This window comes from Hyaena hyaena, unplaced genomic scaffold (genome assembly GCF_003009895.1).
Source record: "Hyaena hyaena isolate Hyena2069 unplaced genomic scaffold, ASM300989v1 scaffold_4, whole genome shotgun sequence".
Classification (NCBI taxonomy): Eukaryota; Metazoa; Chordata; class Mammalia; order Carnivora; family Hyaenidae; genus Hyaena; species Hyaena hyaena.
In genome coordinates, this window is record NW_024080636.1 from 3,999,637 (window position 1) to 4,015,194 (window position 15,558).

Genomic DNA, 15,558 nt, shown 5'->3' on the forward strand with positions numbered 1-15,558 from the left:
AAACAGTCCAATATTTGGAACAGTTGGCGTTAGTACAGTCCTCCATTAACAGAGATGAGATTTCACTATTTTTAATTAAATTACTTCAATATACCATGAGGCACTGAGGCAGGTAGACACTCAAAAGCCTTCATTTATGTCCAAGAGGAGGCCCAGCCGGCACCCTCACAGGCGGCTCTGCCCAGGGTTGCAGCGGGCCTCTCTGCAGCAGCTGGTTTGAGTTCCGCCTCCACCGCTCCCTAGCCGGGAGCCTCAGGCTGGGTACTTGATAACTGATGGTGCCCTTTCCAACTCAGCAAATGAGGGCAAAATGAAAGGATCAACGAGATAATGATAGTGTCTGCCTCACAGAGGTGTGTAGAGGCGGAAGCAAGGGAAGATAAGTAAATCACATAAGACAGTGCCTGGCACATTGTAAGCACACATTATATTATTGTTCATTCAGTATAAGAGACCAGGTCATATAGTTCTAAAGATTAATTAGAAGAGGCAGGCTAGCTAAAATACCCCCCCCAGGAAAACAGAACCCCAAATCTCTGAGTCTACACTAGGCTCAGAAACCTGAAGCAGTGGCATTCTAGATTGACAGAGAGAGGAGTTGCCGCCTCCAGCACAGACAGCAAACCTCCGAACCTTGAGGTCTGCCTCCAGGCCATGTGGGCTCCTTCCCAGAACGCTGCCCTATAGCTGTCCCATAGGAAGGCTGATGCTGAGGCTGAGTACCTCCTCTTCTGTACCCAGTCAAATTTGAGTCCGAGGCAAAACAGTTCACTGGATTCCTCTGTATTTTCTAGATTCGGTTGTCGAAGGTACTTAGTAAATAGCAAACTTGTGTTGGGCGCCTGGGTGGCTCAGTCAGTTGAGCGTGTGACTTCGGCTCGGGTCATGATCTCACAGTTCGTGGGTTCAAGTCCCATGTCAAGCTCTGTGCTGTCAGTTCGGAGCCTGGAGCCTGCTTCGGATTCTGTGTCTCCCTCTCTCTCTGCCCCTCCCCCACTCATGCACATGTGTGTGCTTGCTCTCTCTCTCTGCCTCTCAAAAATAAATAAATATTAAAAAAAATTTTAAATAGCAAACTTGAGAAAATGTTGCATGTTCCCAAAGTATCCAAATGCTATTGTCAAAATAAATATTAAGGTAGGACAGGAGCTAATATTTAAAGCAAGCTACAAATTCGTGAATGAGCCCCCTTTTGCAGTACAATCAAATCCTTAAATAGGCTCATTGGAACACAGAGAAGTTTCCTGTGATGGGCTACACATTGTTAGGAACCCACACCCTCTGGGCTGGGGTGGGGAATGTGCAAGAGGTGGAGATTACTCGTTACACAGTGAAAGATGGGCAGTCACTGCATGCTTAGTGACCTTGCCACGCACCGTTCTCATCCCCTGGCATCTCTCTCACCTCAGTTCATGACATTTTATGTTATCTGATCTCCCCAACCACATCCAACTGCTGAGGTGGGGCCCTATATCCCTAAGCACTCAGGATAATTGCTAGCTTCTAACAAGAGCTCAGAAAATGTTTGTTGGATGGATAAATGGATGAATATACAGTTTTTATTGGGCTTGTTCTGAGTGTTCGCATTCTGAGAAACAATGAGGTTTTCACCAGGGAAGGGGTTCCAAATCTTACGGTGCTGGCGTTCAGTAGCACTTTCTTCAATGATGCGTAGTGATCCTTGTGTCTAGATAACTTTGTGAGAATGTTTTCCTTGTGAGATTGATTTCTAGTGGTGAGGCTACAAGGGAATGAAGAGAAAAACAGGAATAAGGTTACGTTCTTGAACTCTGTTCTTCCTTAATGCAAAAAAAAAACAAAAAAACAAAAAAAGGCGCCTTCCAACCATCACAATGCTTTATTTATGGATGATTCTTCTTCCTGAAAGTGTAATGTGCTTGTGCAGGCCCACCCATCACTCGGGCAGTGCAGTACCTGATAGGGGAAAGTGTATGGATGCCATCAACCCGGCTGCGCCATCTTTCTCCATTTCCCATGCCAGCTAACTGTGGCCAGCCATCTCGCCAGTCTATGGCTCTGGTCTCAAAAGAGGCCAGGAAAGAGATCACATCACTGCTGAGACTGTCGCCTCCCTGCGTGTAGGGGGAGCGCACTGAGGCACACTCACCCACACAATAAGCGAGGGCACATGCTTCTCATGTTAAAATGGTGGGAATGTCAACCTTAACAATCTCCCACTCCCGGTTGACAACGGCCATGGCACTGACATCATCAGACCCCTCTCCCTTTCTTGCCTCTTGCATCCATCCCCTGAGTGCAGGTCCATCGGCCTGCATGTGTGTTCCTGAAGGCCTATGACCACCCCACTCTCCACCATGGACTCTGATCAGAAGAGGGCTGCAGAATCTTGTAACACAAATCTACAGATACCCTTGCCGGCCTCAGCTTTTCAATGTTCAGTTGGACAGGATGATGTTTCCCACTAAATAAAGAACAAGGGGAACATGGGTAGCTCAGTCAGTTAAGCAATCGACTCTTGATTTAGGCTCAGGTCATGATCCCAGGGCTGTGGGATTGAGCCCCACATTGAGATCAGTGTGAGCAGGGAGTCTGCTTAACAGACCCATAGATCAGTGAAACAGAACAGAGAACTCAGAAATGGACTGACCAACATATGGTCAACTAATTTTCAACAAAGCAGGAAAGAGCATCCAATGGAAAAAAGACAGTCTCTTTAGCAAATGGTGCTGGGAGAACTGGGCAGCAACATGCAGAAGATGAACCTGGACCACTTTCTTACACTAGACACAAAAATAAACTCAAAATGGATAAAAGACCTAAATGTGAGACAGCAAACCATCAAAATCCTACAGGCAGCAAACTCTTTGACCTCGGCCACAACAACTTCATAATTGACATGGGTCCAGAGGCAAGGGAAATAAATGCAAAAGTGAACTATTGGGACCTCATCAAGATAAAAAGCTTCTGCACAGCGAAGGAAACAATCAACAAACCTAAAAGGCAACTGATGGAATGGGAGGAGATATTTGCAAATGACATATCGGATAAAGGGTTAGTATCCAAAATCTATAAAGAACTTATCAAACTCAACACCCAAAGAACAAACAATCCAGTGAAGAAATGGGCAAAAGATATGAATAGACACTTCCCCAAAGAAGACATCCAGATGGCCAACAGACACATGAAAAGATGCTCAACATCACTCATCATCAGGGATATGCAAATGAAAACCACAAGGAGAATTACCTCCCACCTGTCAGAATGGCTAACATTAACAACTCAGGCAGCAACAGATGCTGGCAAGAATGTGGAAAAAGAGGAACCCTTTTGCACTGTTGGTAGAAATGCAAAATGGTGCAGCCAGTCTGGAAAACAGTGTGGAGGTTCCTCAAAAAATTAAAAATAGAACTATCCCATGACCCAATAATTGCACTACCAGAAACTTATCTAAAGGATTCAAAAATGCTGATTTGAAGGGGCACATGCACCCCAATGTTTATTGAAGCACTATCAACAATAGCCAAATTATGGAAAGAGCCCAAATGTCCATCAACTGATGAATAAAGAAGATGTGGTGTGTGTATATATTATATATACTATACTATATGATAATAAATATAATATAATATAATATATTATTCTTATATATTATATAAGAAGATGTGGTGTGTGTATATAATATAATATAATATAATATAATATAATCAATGGAATATTACTCAGCAATGAAAAAGAATGAAATCGTGGATGGAACTGAACAACATGGATGGAACTGAAGGATATTATGCTAAGTGAAATAAGTCAGAGAAAGACAGATATCATATGATTTCACTCATATGTGGTATTTGAAAAACTCCACAGATGAACATAGGGGAAGGGAAGGTAAATTAAGATAAAAACAGAGAGGGAGGCAAACCATAAGAGACTCTTAAATACAGAGAACAAACGATGGGGGTGGGCCAGGGTGGGGGTATGGGTTAAAAGAGTGATGGACATTAAGGACGGCACTTTTTGGGATGAGCAGTGGGTGTGATGTGTAACAGATGAATCACTGGGTTCTACTCCTGAAACCAAGACTACACTGTATGTTAGCTAACTTGAAAATAAATAAATAAATAAATAAACACATAAGAAAAAAGCTTCTCCCTCTCTCTTTGCCCCTCTCCCCCACTCATGCTCTTTCCCTCTTTCTAAAATTAAAAAAAGAAAGAAAGAATGATAGTGAATCAGCTCAACAGTTCTCAGATTCGTTTGGGGGATTTTATTGCTGCATCCACACAGCTATCTTAGCTTTTTCCAGTTGTACAAAAATCTATAAACACACACACACACACACACACACACCTACGACCATTTGTAAGAAATATATAAAGTAGCAGAACTCCTGTGTCTGAGTTGCTCATGTGATTCACCAGAACCTGGCACAGGAATGAATGGATACTTCCACAATAATTATTACCTTCTACAGTCCGCCGACGCTGGGCCCAGTAGTTCTTTGGTGTGTGTTGGGGGAAGGGGCAGAGGGTACCATCCTCCACACTGTGGGATGGTTAGCGGCAAACCAGGCCACTGCCTACTAGGTATCAGCGGTCCCCCCGGCCCCAGCTGTGACAACCCAAAATGTCTCTGGGTGGCTGGGATTGCCCCCCATTGAGAATCAATGTTTAAACTTTATTTTGAGAGAGAGGCAGAGACAGAGAGAAAGGCAGAGAGAGAGAGAAAATCCTAAGCAGGCTATCGGCTCAGAACATGATGTGGGGCTTGATCTCATGACCTTGAGATCATGACCCGAGCTGAAATCAAGAGGTGGACACTTAACCAACAGAGTCACCCAGGGGCCCTGAAAATCACTGTTTTAAAGTAAATGAAACTCACATTTTAATTCTTTCCTGTCTTTCAGATAAGAAAATCATAAAAAACACGGGGCGCCTGGGTGGCTTAGTCGGTTAAGCGTCCGACTTTCGCTTAGGTCATGATCTCGCGGTTCGTGGGTTCGAGCCCCGCGTCGGGCTCTGTGCTGACTGCCAGCTCAGAGCCTGGAGCCTGTTTCAGTCTGTGACTCCCTCTCTCTCTGACCCTCCCCTGCTCACGCTGTCTCTCTCTCTCTCTCTCCTAGAAATAAATTTAAAAAAACATAAAAAAAAATTAAAAAAAAAAAAGAAAATCATAAAAAACAAAAGTAACTTCACTTAAGAAATAAGCAGAGTTGCATCCCAGGAATGGAGTCAGGGGTGGAGGGGTGGGGGAGGGATCTCTACGTGGAAGGCCAGTAGAAATCTCTACATGCCAGGGCAGTTCACCCAATATTCATAAATCTCTGAGACAGGGAGAGGACCTAGTGAAATGGGAATCAGCTCAGCAGCCCCACGACCTGGGCCCAGGGATGTCGGAATGGCAAGGTGCCCGTGGGAGCAGCCTGCTGGGGATGCACACGGACCAGGCAGCAGGTCCAGGCTCCTTCCCTCCTTGCCCATGCGGCCTCTGACATACTGCTCACTATTCTGATGCTCTATTTTTCTCATATTTTACTTTACGATAGAGCATAGTGCTCTCAGTGAATGTGCTGAGATTATGAAGCCTGGTTTTTTCTTTAAGATTTATAGAGGGCGATCGATACAGGGTACATGTCAACATAAATAAAATACTTCTTAGAGCAAAAGCTTAAATTCTAAAATGTCATATTATTAAGTACTTTTTTTACATTTTGGGCCCCAACGCAATTTATATGATAATGTAAATCTGAAGTTAGAATAGACATTAGAATGAAAACAGAAATAATGGCGCTCAAGGCGAATAATTCCCCTGACCCACGATATCTGCACCAGGCAGAGCAGGGTCGGGAAACAAATGTGGATTGCTCCTTTCTGGATAACACTTAACAAAACATGCTTACACACAATTTCCCAAGAATACACTCAAAGCACAGTGTAATGCTAGCAGTGTTGATGTGCGTACATACAACATTCAATCTCCGTTTCTGCCTCCTCCACTCACTAAGCAGAAGATCTAGTTAATACTCATACTCTTAAGTTTTCATCTAGAAACAGAAATAATAATTATACCCATCTTATAGTTTAAGGCCATTTTAAATAAGAATACTGTATGGGAAATAATTGATGAATGGTAAATCACAAGATAGAGTTCATAATTATCCAATGAAGACTGATTTGTCATTTAAAACATGAAGAAAAAGTAATTCAGATATTCTCTAACCTTTTCCAGATGATAATAGGTGTAACTAAAATTTAGTTCTTTTTTTTTTTTCACATACCTGTTTCTTTTGGTCTGGGGGACTGTATTGATGGCCTCCACCCACTGTGACTCATAAAGTGAGGTTATGAATCGTTTCCAGTTGACTTTAGTGGTGGCTTTAAGTCCAAATCTGGATTTAAAAAAAATCAAAATACTTTTAAAATATTTTTCCTATAATGCTTCATGGATTAAGTGTTTAATATTGAACTGAAGAGTGCAGCAATGAATGTATATGAAGTTTCAAATCGAAGCTAAACAAAAAGATAATTTAGTAAAATAATACCACTAACTGACTCTTAAAAAAGCAAGGAAAATCAAACTGATTCTACATCTCCTTGTTTCTCTACTCCCTTAGCGGTAGGTAGCATTCAGTTGAAGGAGGAAACAAAGGAATTTGATTAAAATTCTCACGTCCACAAGATCATTCTTTCGGAGTCACTGTTTGGAGAGCTTAGTCACCGTGGGAGACAGAGTAAAGGCTCAGGACACGTCCACTTCCAAATCCCTGCGATCCATGAATGTCGTCTAGGGTGGCACAAAGGGACTGTATGGGTGTGATTAAGGGTGCAGCGATGGGAGGGGACCCGGGCTAACCAGGAATCCAGGGGCGCTGATCTAATCACAGGAGTTCTTCGTATCAGAGAGCTTCTCCCGGCTGTGGCCAGAAAAGATGTGAGTACAGGAGAAGGGCCAAGGAGGTGAGTGGAGACGCAGGAAGGGCCACGCGCCCAGGAACGCAGGTGCCTCTAGAAGGCGACAGAGGCAAGAAACAGACTCCATTTCTCCCCTCGGCCTGAGCGGCTTTGTCATGGCACCAACCAAAAACGAGTACAGATGTGAATCACAGCAGGAATAAGTAGCTGGAAAATTGTTGAAAAGCAAATGGCCAAAGCTAACATGGCCCCACAACCTGGGCCCAGGGATGTCGGAACGGCAAGGTGCCCGCAGGAGCAGCCTGCTGGGGACACAGACGGACCAGGCGGCAGGTCCAGGCTCCTTCCCTCCTTGCCCGTGCGGCCTCTGACACACTGCTCACAATTTTCTACTTTTCTCATCTATAATATCCTCCACTGGCAGGGGTGGGGGAGGGGGGTTCTAAGGATTAAAGCTACTGATCTCAAAGCCCCCACTGCAGTACTAGATCACCAGCAAGTGTTCAATTACATACCCCACCTCCCACTGCCCATGTGACCTACCCACTAAGTGTCACCCACACTTCCATAACAGGGGGGCAAAAAGAATTTGGGCTAAGATCCTTAAACAACAGACACAAGATGCAAAAGTGAGGGTCGTCACAAGACAGACTGCCTTTTTGACAGCTGAAACTAGTGGCTGTAAGGGAACTGGTTTCCTGGGGATCAGATGTGGGCCACGGGAGAACGTATCAGCATGCATGTGTCTATGCACAAACACACACGGAGTGCTCCAGCTCTTCAGCTCAGGGTTATGCTCTTCCTTGCCCTAGTCCCTTATGTTTGCTGCTTCCTTTCCCAAATGCCACACTCCCCATGATATGTCCCATTCTTAACTAATTCTACTCCTCTTTCAAGCTCAACTGAATCATTACGTTCTCAAGGAAGCCTTTTCCGATGTCCATAACCAAGGCTATTTGCCCTGTTAGCCTGTCCCATAGCACTATGCCTCCTTCCCTTATAGCATTTATCATGAAGGATTAATATGATTAGCATCTGTCACTATGGATTAATATTGTTAGCATTCATTGCTAAGAATGAGTATTACTAGCATTTATATTTATATAGCATTTATATAGCAGAGCACTTTGGCCATGATTATGATTATAGCACCTAATACTTGAAAAATGGTTATTACTTATGCTTCTGCTGTGAGCACCATATATGTGCTCGTGAGAATGAGACACATTGATTGACTGATTTTCATTAGGTATACATGACAACATCTAAGGAGACGGTGACAGTGGTCTAATGCCTTGCTGTTCACATACAAAACAGTTTTACCTTTCATTCTTGGCCTTCCTTCCCCACGTTGCTCACAATTTTGATAGAGTTTGTTAATGCTATATATTTCCACCTTAGATTTTAGCAAGTTAGAAATTAATTTTCTGGGGTGCCTGGGAGGCTCAGTCGGTTAAGCGTCCGACTTCAGCTCAGGTCATGATCTTGTGGTTCGTGGGTTCGGGCCCCTCATCGTGCTCTGTGCTGACAGCTCAGAGCTGGAGCCTGCTTCGGATTCTGTGTCTCCCTCTCTCTCTGACCCTCCCCTGCTCACGCTCTCTCTCTCTTTCAGAAATAAAACATTAAAAAAAATTTTTAATTAATTTTCTATAATGGAAACACTGGGTCTCCTGTTAAACACAGAATCAGCTTCATATGCTATGTTTAGGATATTACTTGCTCTTTGGAAAAAACATCATATTAGATCTTCAGCCCATCCCCTATACTAAAATTAATTCAAAATAGGTGAGGAAGTGAAATGTAAAAATAAAAACCACTAACAAAGGAAAATCTAGGTCTATATTCATCTAGTATTTGAATAAGAATGGGTTTTTAAGCAATATTTAAGACGGGAAATCACAAACTTCCCTATTTAATGAAGTTAACATAAAAAATTTCTGTACAATAGAGGGGCGCCTGGGTGGCTTAGTCGGTTAAGCGTCCGACTTTCACTTAGGTCATGATCTCGCGGTTCGTGGGTTCGAGCCCCGCTTCGGGCTATGTGCTGACTGCCAGCTGAGAGCCTGGAGCCTGTTTCAGTCTGTGACTCCCTCTCTCTCTGACTCTCCCCTGCTCACGCTGTCTCTCTCTCTCTCTCTCCTAGAAATAAATAAAACATTTAAAAAAATTTAAAAAAAAATTTCTGTACACTAGAAATATTGAAACAAAATTTAAGAGCCAAAACCCAGGTGGCTCAGTCAGTTGAGCATCTGGCTCTTAATCTCAGCTCAGTTCTTGACCTCATGGTCATAGGTTCAAGCCCCGTGTTGGGCTCCACACCTCCTTAAAAAATAAAGCCAAAAAACAGACTTATAAAGTTATCTAATTTAAATATGCATAACATAGAGGTGATTTTCTTAAAACATAAAGCACTTATACAAATTAATATAAAAATACTAAAACTTGATTTCTTCTTCCAGTTTTGGGGGAGTACGATCCTACCAGACGAATCCTCCTGCAGACAGTCACAATAAACTCTGGGCATAATACCAAAAGCGGTTACCTAAAAGCACTACAGGGTGAACATAAATGGGCACACTCTGGTTGGGAGTCCATGCTGAGAGGGGTATAGTTGTAAAGAGGATGTTCCATGCTTTCAGCCTGGTGCTAGGTGCTATAGCCATGAGAGGTGGCAAGGGTACTGGTAAAAAAAAAAAAAAAAGTAGCCTTATGACCTAGAAAACTAGAAGACAAAGCCCAGGTGAGCCAAAACCCCTAGAGAGAAAGTTAAAATCCTGGAAGAGCCAAAGAGGGACCCCCTAAGCTCTGTCCTACCACATTTCTGACTGGCTTTGAATCTCACACGATCAGAACCTACTCAAAACAGCTTAGCTAAACACAAAAGATATGAACTAAGATCAGAGCTGCCACCCAAGAAACAGAGTATTAAGTTTTAGTCCAACCAAGACAACTACCTTGTGAAAATGAAAGAAATAATATTCATTGAAAAACTAGTAACAACAAAATTTAGAGTCTTCATGATTTGATATTCGAAATGTTGAGGACAGAATATAAAATTATACAGCGTATTTAAAAAAAAACAGGAAGATGGGACATTACTAGGGAGAAAAGTCTGACATACATACAACTGGAATCACATAAGGAGAGGAGAGAAAGAACAGGGCAGAAAAGAATACTTGAGGACAGGCCAAAATTTCCCCAAATTTGATTAAAGATATCCACTTACAGATTAAGATGCTGAACAAACACCAAGTAGAATACACATGGACAAGGCTGTGCCAAGGCACATTACAAGGTCAAATTCAAAGAGCAAATTTTGAATACAAAAGAGAAAAATTACTCATTACATTCAGGAGGACATTTTAACAGATGACTTCTCATCCAAAATCATGGAAGCCAAAAGAAGTGGAACAACATCATGAAGGGCTGAAAGAGAAAGAACTTACCCAAGACTTTTTCATCTAAGAAAATGTCCTTCAAAAATGAAGGGTACATGAAAACATTTCTAATTTAAAAAATTTTCTTATGTTTATTTATTTCTGAGAGAGAGAGAACACAAGTGGGGAAGGGACAGAGAGAGAGGGAGACACAGTATCTGAAGCAGACTCCAGGTTCCAAGCCTTCAGCACAGAGTCCAACAAGGGGCTGAAACTCACAAATCGTGAGATGATGACCTGAGCTGAAGTCAGATGCTTAACCAACTGAGCCACCTAGATGCCCCAAACCATTTCTAAATAAAAGAAAGCTAATGGAATCCATCTTTAGCACACCGGTGCCTCAATAAAGAAGTTCTTTGGGCTACTGGGAAGTGATATCAGATGGAGACCTCAACGCTTCAGAAAAGAATGAGGAAAGTGTCAGAAATGGTAAATATTTGGGGCACCTGGGTGGCTCAGTCGGTTAAGCGTCCAACTTTGGCTCAGGTCATGATCTCACAGTCTGTGGATTTGAGCCCCACTTCGGGCACTGTGCTGTCAGCTCAAAGCCTGCAGCCTGTTTCAGATTCTGTGTGTGTGTCTGTCTCTCCCCCTCCTCAGCTCGTGCTCTGTCTCTCTCTGTCTCAAAAATAAATAAACATTCAAAAAATGGTAAATAGCTGAAAAAATACAAGAGTCTATTATTTTTGGTTTTTCTCTTCTCAATTTATTTACAGACACTTAAAGCAAAAAAGTGATAGCACTGTTTTGTGGAGTTTATAACTAAGGTCAGTATAATCCATATAATACCCACAGTATAAAGAACACAGTGGAGCAGGCCAGGGACTTATATGGTCACATAGGTTCTACATCTTATGTGAAGTGTTACAGTGTTTACTGGATGTAAGCTGGGAGCAGGTAAAGTTGTATACTATAATCCCCATGAAAAATTATGTAAAGAAGTATAACTAAAAAGACTATAAGAAAATTAAAATGGAATTCTAAAAAATATTCCGACATGATACTCTACATAGAAAACCTGACAGACTCCACCAGAAGCCTACTAGAACTGATCCATGAATTCAGCAAAGTTACAGGGTACAAAATCAACGTACAGAAATCGGTTGCATTTTTATACACCAATAATGAAGCAACAGAAAGAGAAATCAAGAAACTGATCCCATTCACAATTGCACAAAAAAATATAAAATACCTAGGAATAAACCTAACCAAAGATATAAGAGATCTATATGATGAAAACTATAGAAAACTTATGAATGAAATTGAAGAAGACACGAAGAAATGGAAAAACATTCCATGCTCATGGATCAGAAAAATAAATATTGTTAAAATGTCATTACTACCCAAAGCAATCTACACATTTATTAGCCAAAGTAATACTGAAGAAGAAAACCAAAACGGGAGGCATCACAATCCCAGACTTTAGCCTCTACTACAAAGCTGTAATCATCAAGACAGAATGGTATTGGCACAAAAACAGATACATAGACCAATGGAATAGAATAGAGAACTCAGAATTGGGCCCAAAAGTGTATAGCCAACTAATCTTTATTCCAAATATCTTAAAAAAAAAAAAAACAAATATCTGAGGAGAAGGCTGAAGGAAAAGAGAAAATAAAAAACAAAAAAACAAATAAAGGGAGATCCAAATCCAAATATATCAATAATTACTTTAAATATTAATGGACCAAACACTTCAATTGGATTTTTTTTCAAAAATGACCCAAATTTATGCTGTCACAAAAAAAGGCACATTTAATATAAAGACACAGATAGGTTGACTAAAAAAAGCACATTACCTTAAACCACATGATCAAGGTCAACCTCAATGGTACTTTACCCCTGTGATCTTCCTTCCAAAAACACATAATCCCAGTCTAATCAGCCAAATCCCAATTGAGGGACATTCTCTAAAATATCTGACCAATTATCCTCAAAACTGGCAACGTTGTTAAAAAACAAGGAAAGTTGAACCAAGAGGAGCCTAAGAACACATGACTTCTAAATGTAATAGGGTATCCTACATGATATCCTGGAACAGAAAAAGGATATTAGGGGAAAACTGAGGAAATATAAATAAAGTACACACTAACTAGTTAACAAATAATATATCAATATTAGTTCATTAATTGTGAAAAGTCTACCATACTAATGTAAGATGTTAATAACAGGGGAAACTGAGTGTGGGGCATATGAAAATTCTCTGTACTATTCTTCACAATAATTATATAAATGTAAAACTTCTGAAATAAAAGGATATGTTTAAAAAGGATAATGAAGGACTATTATAAATACCTTTATGACAAGATGAAATGGAATATGTTGAAAACACAAATTACCAAAAATTACCCAAGAAGAAATAGAGAATTTAAATAATTCTCTATTAAAATTCTTTATAGGGGTGCCTGGGTGGCTCACTCCATTAAGCGTCCGGCTTTGGCTCAGGTCATGATCTCACGGTTCTTGGGTTCGAGCCCCGCATAGAGCTCTGTGCTGACAGCTAGCTCAGAGCCTGGAGCCTGCTTCAGATTCCTTGTCTCCCTCTCTTTCTGACCTTCCTCTGCTCACACTGTTTCTCTCTCTCAGAAATAAATAAAAAACATTAAAAAAAATTTAATAAATAAAATAAAATTCTTTTTAATTTAAAACATTCCTAAAAAGAATACTTCAGGCCTAAATGGCTTCTCATGTGAATTATATCAAACGTTTAAGAAAAAGAAATAATGCTGGCCAGAAAGTAGAGAGGAAGAAAATATTTCTAAACAGATTTTCCAATGTTAATCTGATCCCAAACTAAGAGAAATATTTTACAAGAAAGGGCCACTTTAGACAAATGTCACTCATGAAAAATGATGCAAAAAATTTTAAACAAAATTTTAGTAAATAAATTTAAGTATATAAAAAGGGTACTATATATTATGACCAAGTGGGGTTTAATCCCAGGATGTAAATTGGCTTAACATTTTAAAGTTGATCAACGTGATTCAGTATGTTCATAGAATAATGGAGGAAAATTACATACTATCAGAATAGATGTAGAAAAATCATTTTACAAAATTCAACACATATGATAAAAAATTTTCAGCCAAAAAGGAGTATAAAGGAACTCTCTTAACCTAATAAAGGGCATCTAGAGGAAACCTATGGCTAACATCACACTATGGTACAAGATGGAATACTTTCTTTCTAATTAAGATCAGATCAGAACAAGGGAAAGATGTCCAATTTTGCCATTTCAGCTCAGCATTGTACTTAATGTCCTACCTAGTAGAATAAAGCAAGAAAAAGAAATAAAAGGCATACAGATTGCAAAGGAAGATGTAAGCTTGCTTTTATTTGCAGGCAACATGACTGTATTCAGAAACACTAGAAAATATACAGTAAAGATAGTTGAACTAATTAATCAGTGGATTTAGTAAGATCACAGTGTTCTAAGTAAATACACAAAAATCACTGTATTTCTCATTATTGGCCGTAAATAGTTGGAAAATTAAAATTTAAAAATTCATTTACAATTGAATAAAAATACTTAGGAATAAATATAATATGTGTAAACTTTGAGCATTATAAACAACAAAATCTTGCCTAGGAAAATTAAACACCTAAATAAATGGAAAGATATACCATGTCCATGAAGTAGAAAACTGAATATGGTTAAAGTGGCAATTCTCCCCAATGTATTTGCAACTAAAATCCTAGCAGGAATTTTCTTAAATGTATTGTCAAACTGATTCTAAAAAGCAAAGACTCTAGAATAGTCAAACAATTGTGAAAGAGAAGAACAAGTCTGGAGGAACTGCACCACTTAATTTCAAGGCTATACCATTTAGCTACAGTAAACAAGACAGTGTGGTATTGATGTGAGAATAATCCTATAGATTAATGGAAGAGACTAGAGTCCAGAAACCTACTTACACTAATATAGTCAATTGGTTTCCAACAAAGGTGCAAAGTAATTCATAATAGCCTTTCCAACAAATAATCCTGGAACAACTGGATATCTGGACAATAACAAAATGAACCTTCACTCTTACCTCATACCATACATAAAAATTATCTAGAAATGGACCTCCCCTAAAAAGTACCCATAACAAATTTTTAAATAGATAAAACAGGCTTAATCAAAATTAAAAACTTTTGTACTTCAAAATACAAAGTTAAGAGAAAAGCAAGCCACACTGAGAAAATATGTGAAAATATGTAGCTAACAAAAAAACCCCTTCATATCTAGAATATATAAAGAACACTTGCAAATCAATAATAGGGAAATAAATAACCCAATAAAGCATACAAAAGATTTGTTCATATACTTTTTATTTTTTATTTAAAAATTTTTTTTAATGTTTTTATTTATTTCTGAGAGAGAGACACACACACACAGTGTGAGCAGGGGAGGGTCAGAGAGAGAGGGAGACCCAGAATCCAAAGCAGGCTCCAGGCTCTGAGCTAGCTGTCAGCACAGAGCCCGATGTGGGGCTTGAACCCACGAACCGTGAGATCATGACCTGAGCCAATGTCGGACGCTTAACCGACTGAGACACCCAGGTGCCCCTGTACATATACTTTTTAAAAGAATATATACGAATGGCCAATAATCATATGAAAATAGGCTCAACATCATTAGTCATCAGGAAAATGCAAATTAAGAGCAGAATGAGGGGCGCCTGGGTGGCTCAGTTGGTTAAGCAGCTGACTTCGGCATAGGTCATGATCTTACTGTTCCTGAGTTTGAGCCCCACGTTGGGCTCAGAGTCTGGAGCCTGCTTTGGATTCTGTGTCTCCCTCTCTGCCTCTCCCCCCACTCATGCTCTATCTCTCTTTCTCAAAAATAAACATTAAAAAATTTTTTAAAGCAGAATGAGATACATTTACACACCACTAGAATGGGTAAAAGTAAGAAGACTGGCAATACTAAGCATTAATGAGAATGTCAAGCAACTGGAATTCTTAGATGTCACTGATGGAATTACAAAAAATGGTACAGTTACTTTGGAAAACAGTTTGACAGTGTCTTATAAATGTAAACATACACTCATCATACAATCCAGCAAGTTTACTACTAGGTATTTAATCAAGAGAAATGAAAACACGTATTCATGCAAAGAACTGTATGGAAATGTTCAGAGAAGTATCTTTCATAATGACCCCAAACTGAAAACAACCCAAATGTCTGTTAATTGGTGACAGGATTAACAAATTATGGTAAACAAATACTGAGTCAGTTAAGTATCTGA

General features: G+C 40.0%; 1 protein-coding gene across 6 annotated transcripts in view; it reads right to left on the minus strand.

Annotated features, from left to right (window-relative positions):
• EFCAB6 (EF-hand calcium binding domain 6) overlaps positions 1–15,558 on the minus strand; it is a 239,900-nt gene that overhangs the window by 122,752 nt on the left and 101,590 nt on the right. For all 6 annotated transcript variants that reach the window (XM_039236383.1, XM_039236388.1, XM_039236406.1 and 3 more), the window contains 2 exons: positions 6,254–6,364; positions 1,636–1,741 (listed from right to left, as the gene is read on the minus strand). In XM_039236383.1, coding sequence (XP_039092314.1) covers positions 1,636–1,741; positions 6,254–6,364 — 217 coding nt within the window. The remainder of the gene's footprint in view (positions 1–1,635; positions 1,742–6,253; positions 6,365–15,558) is intronic.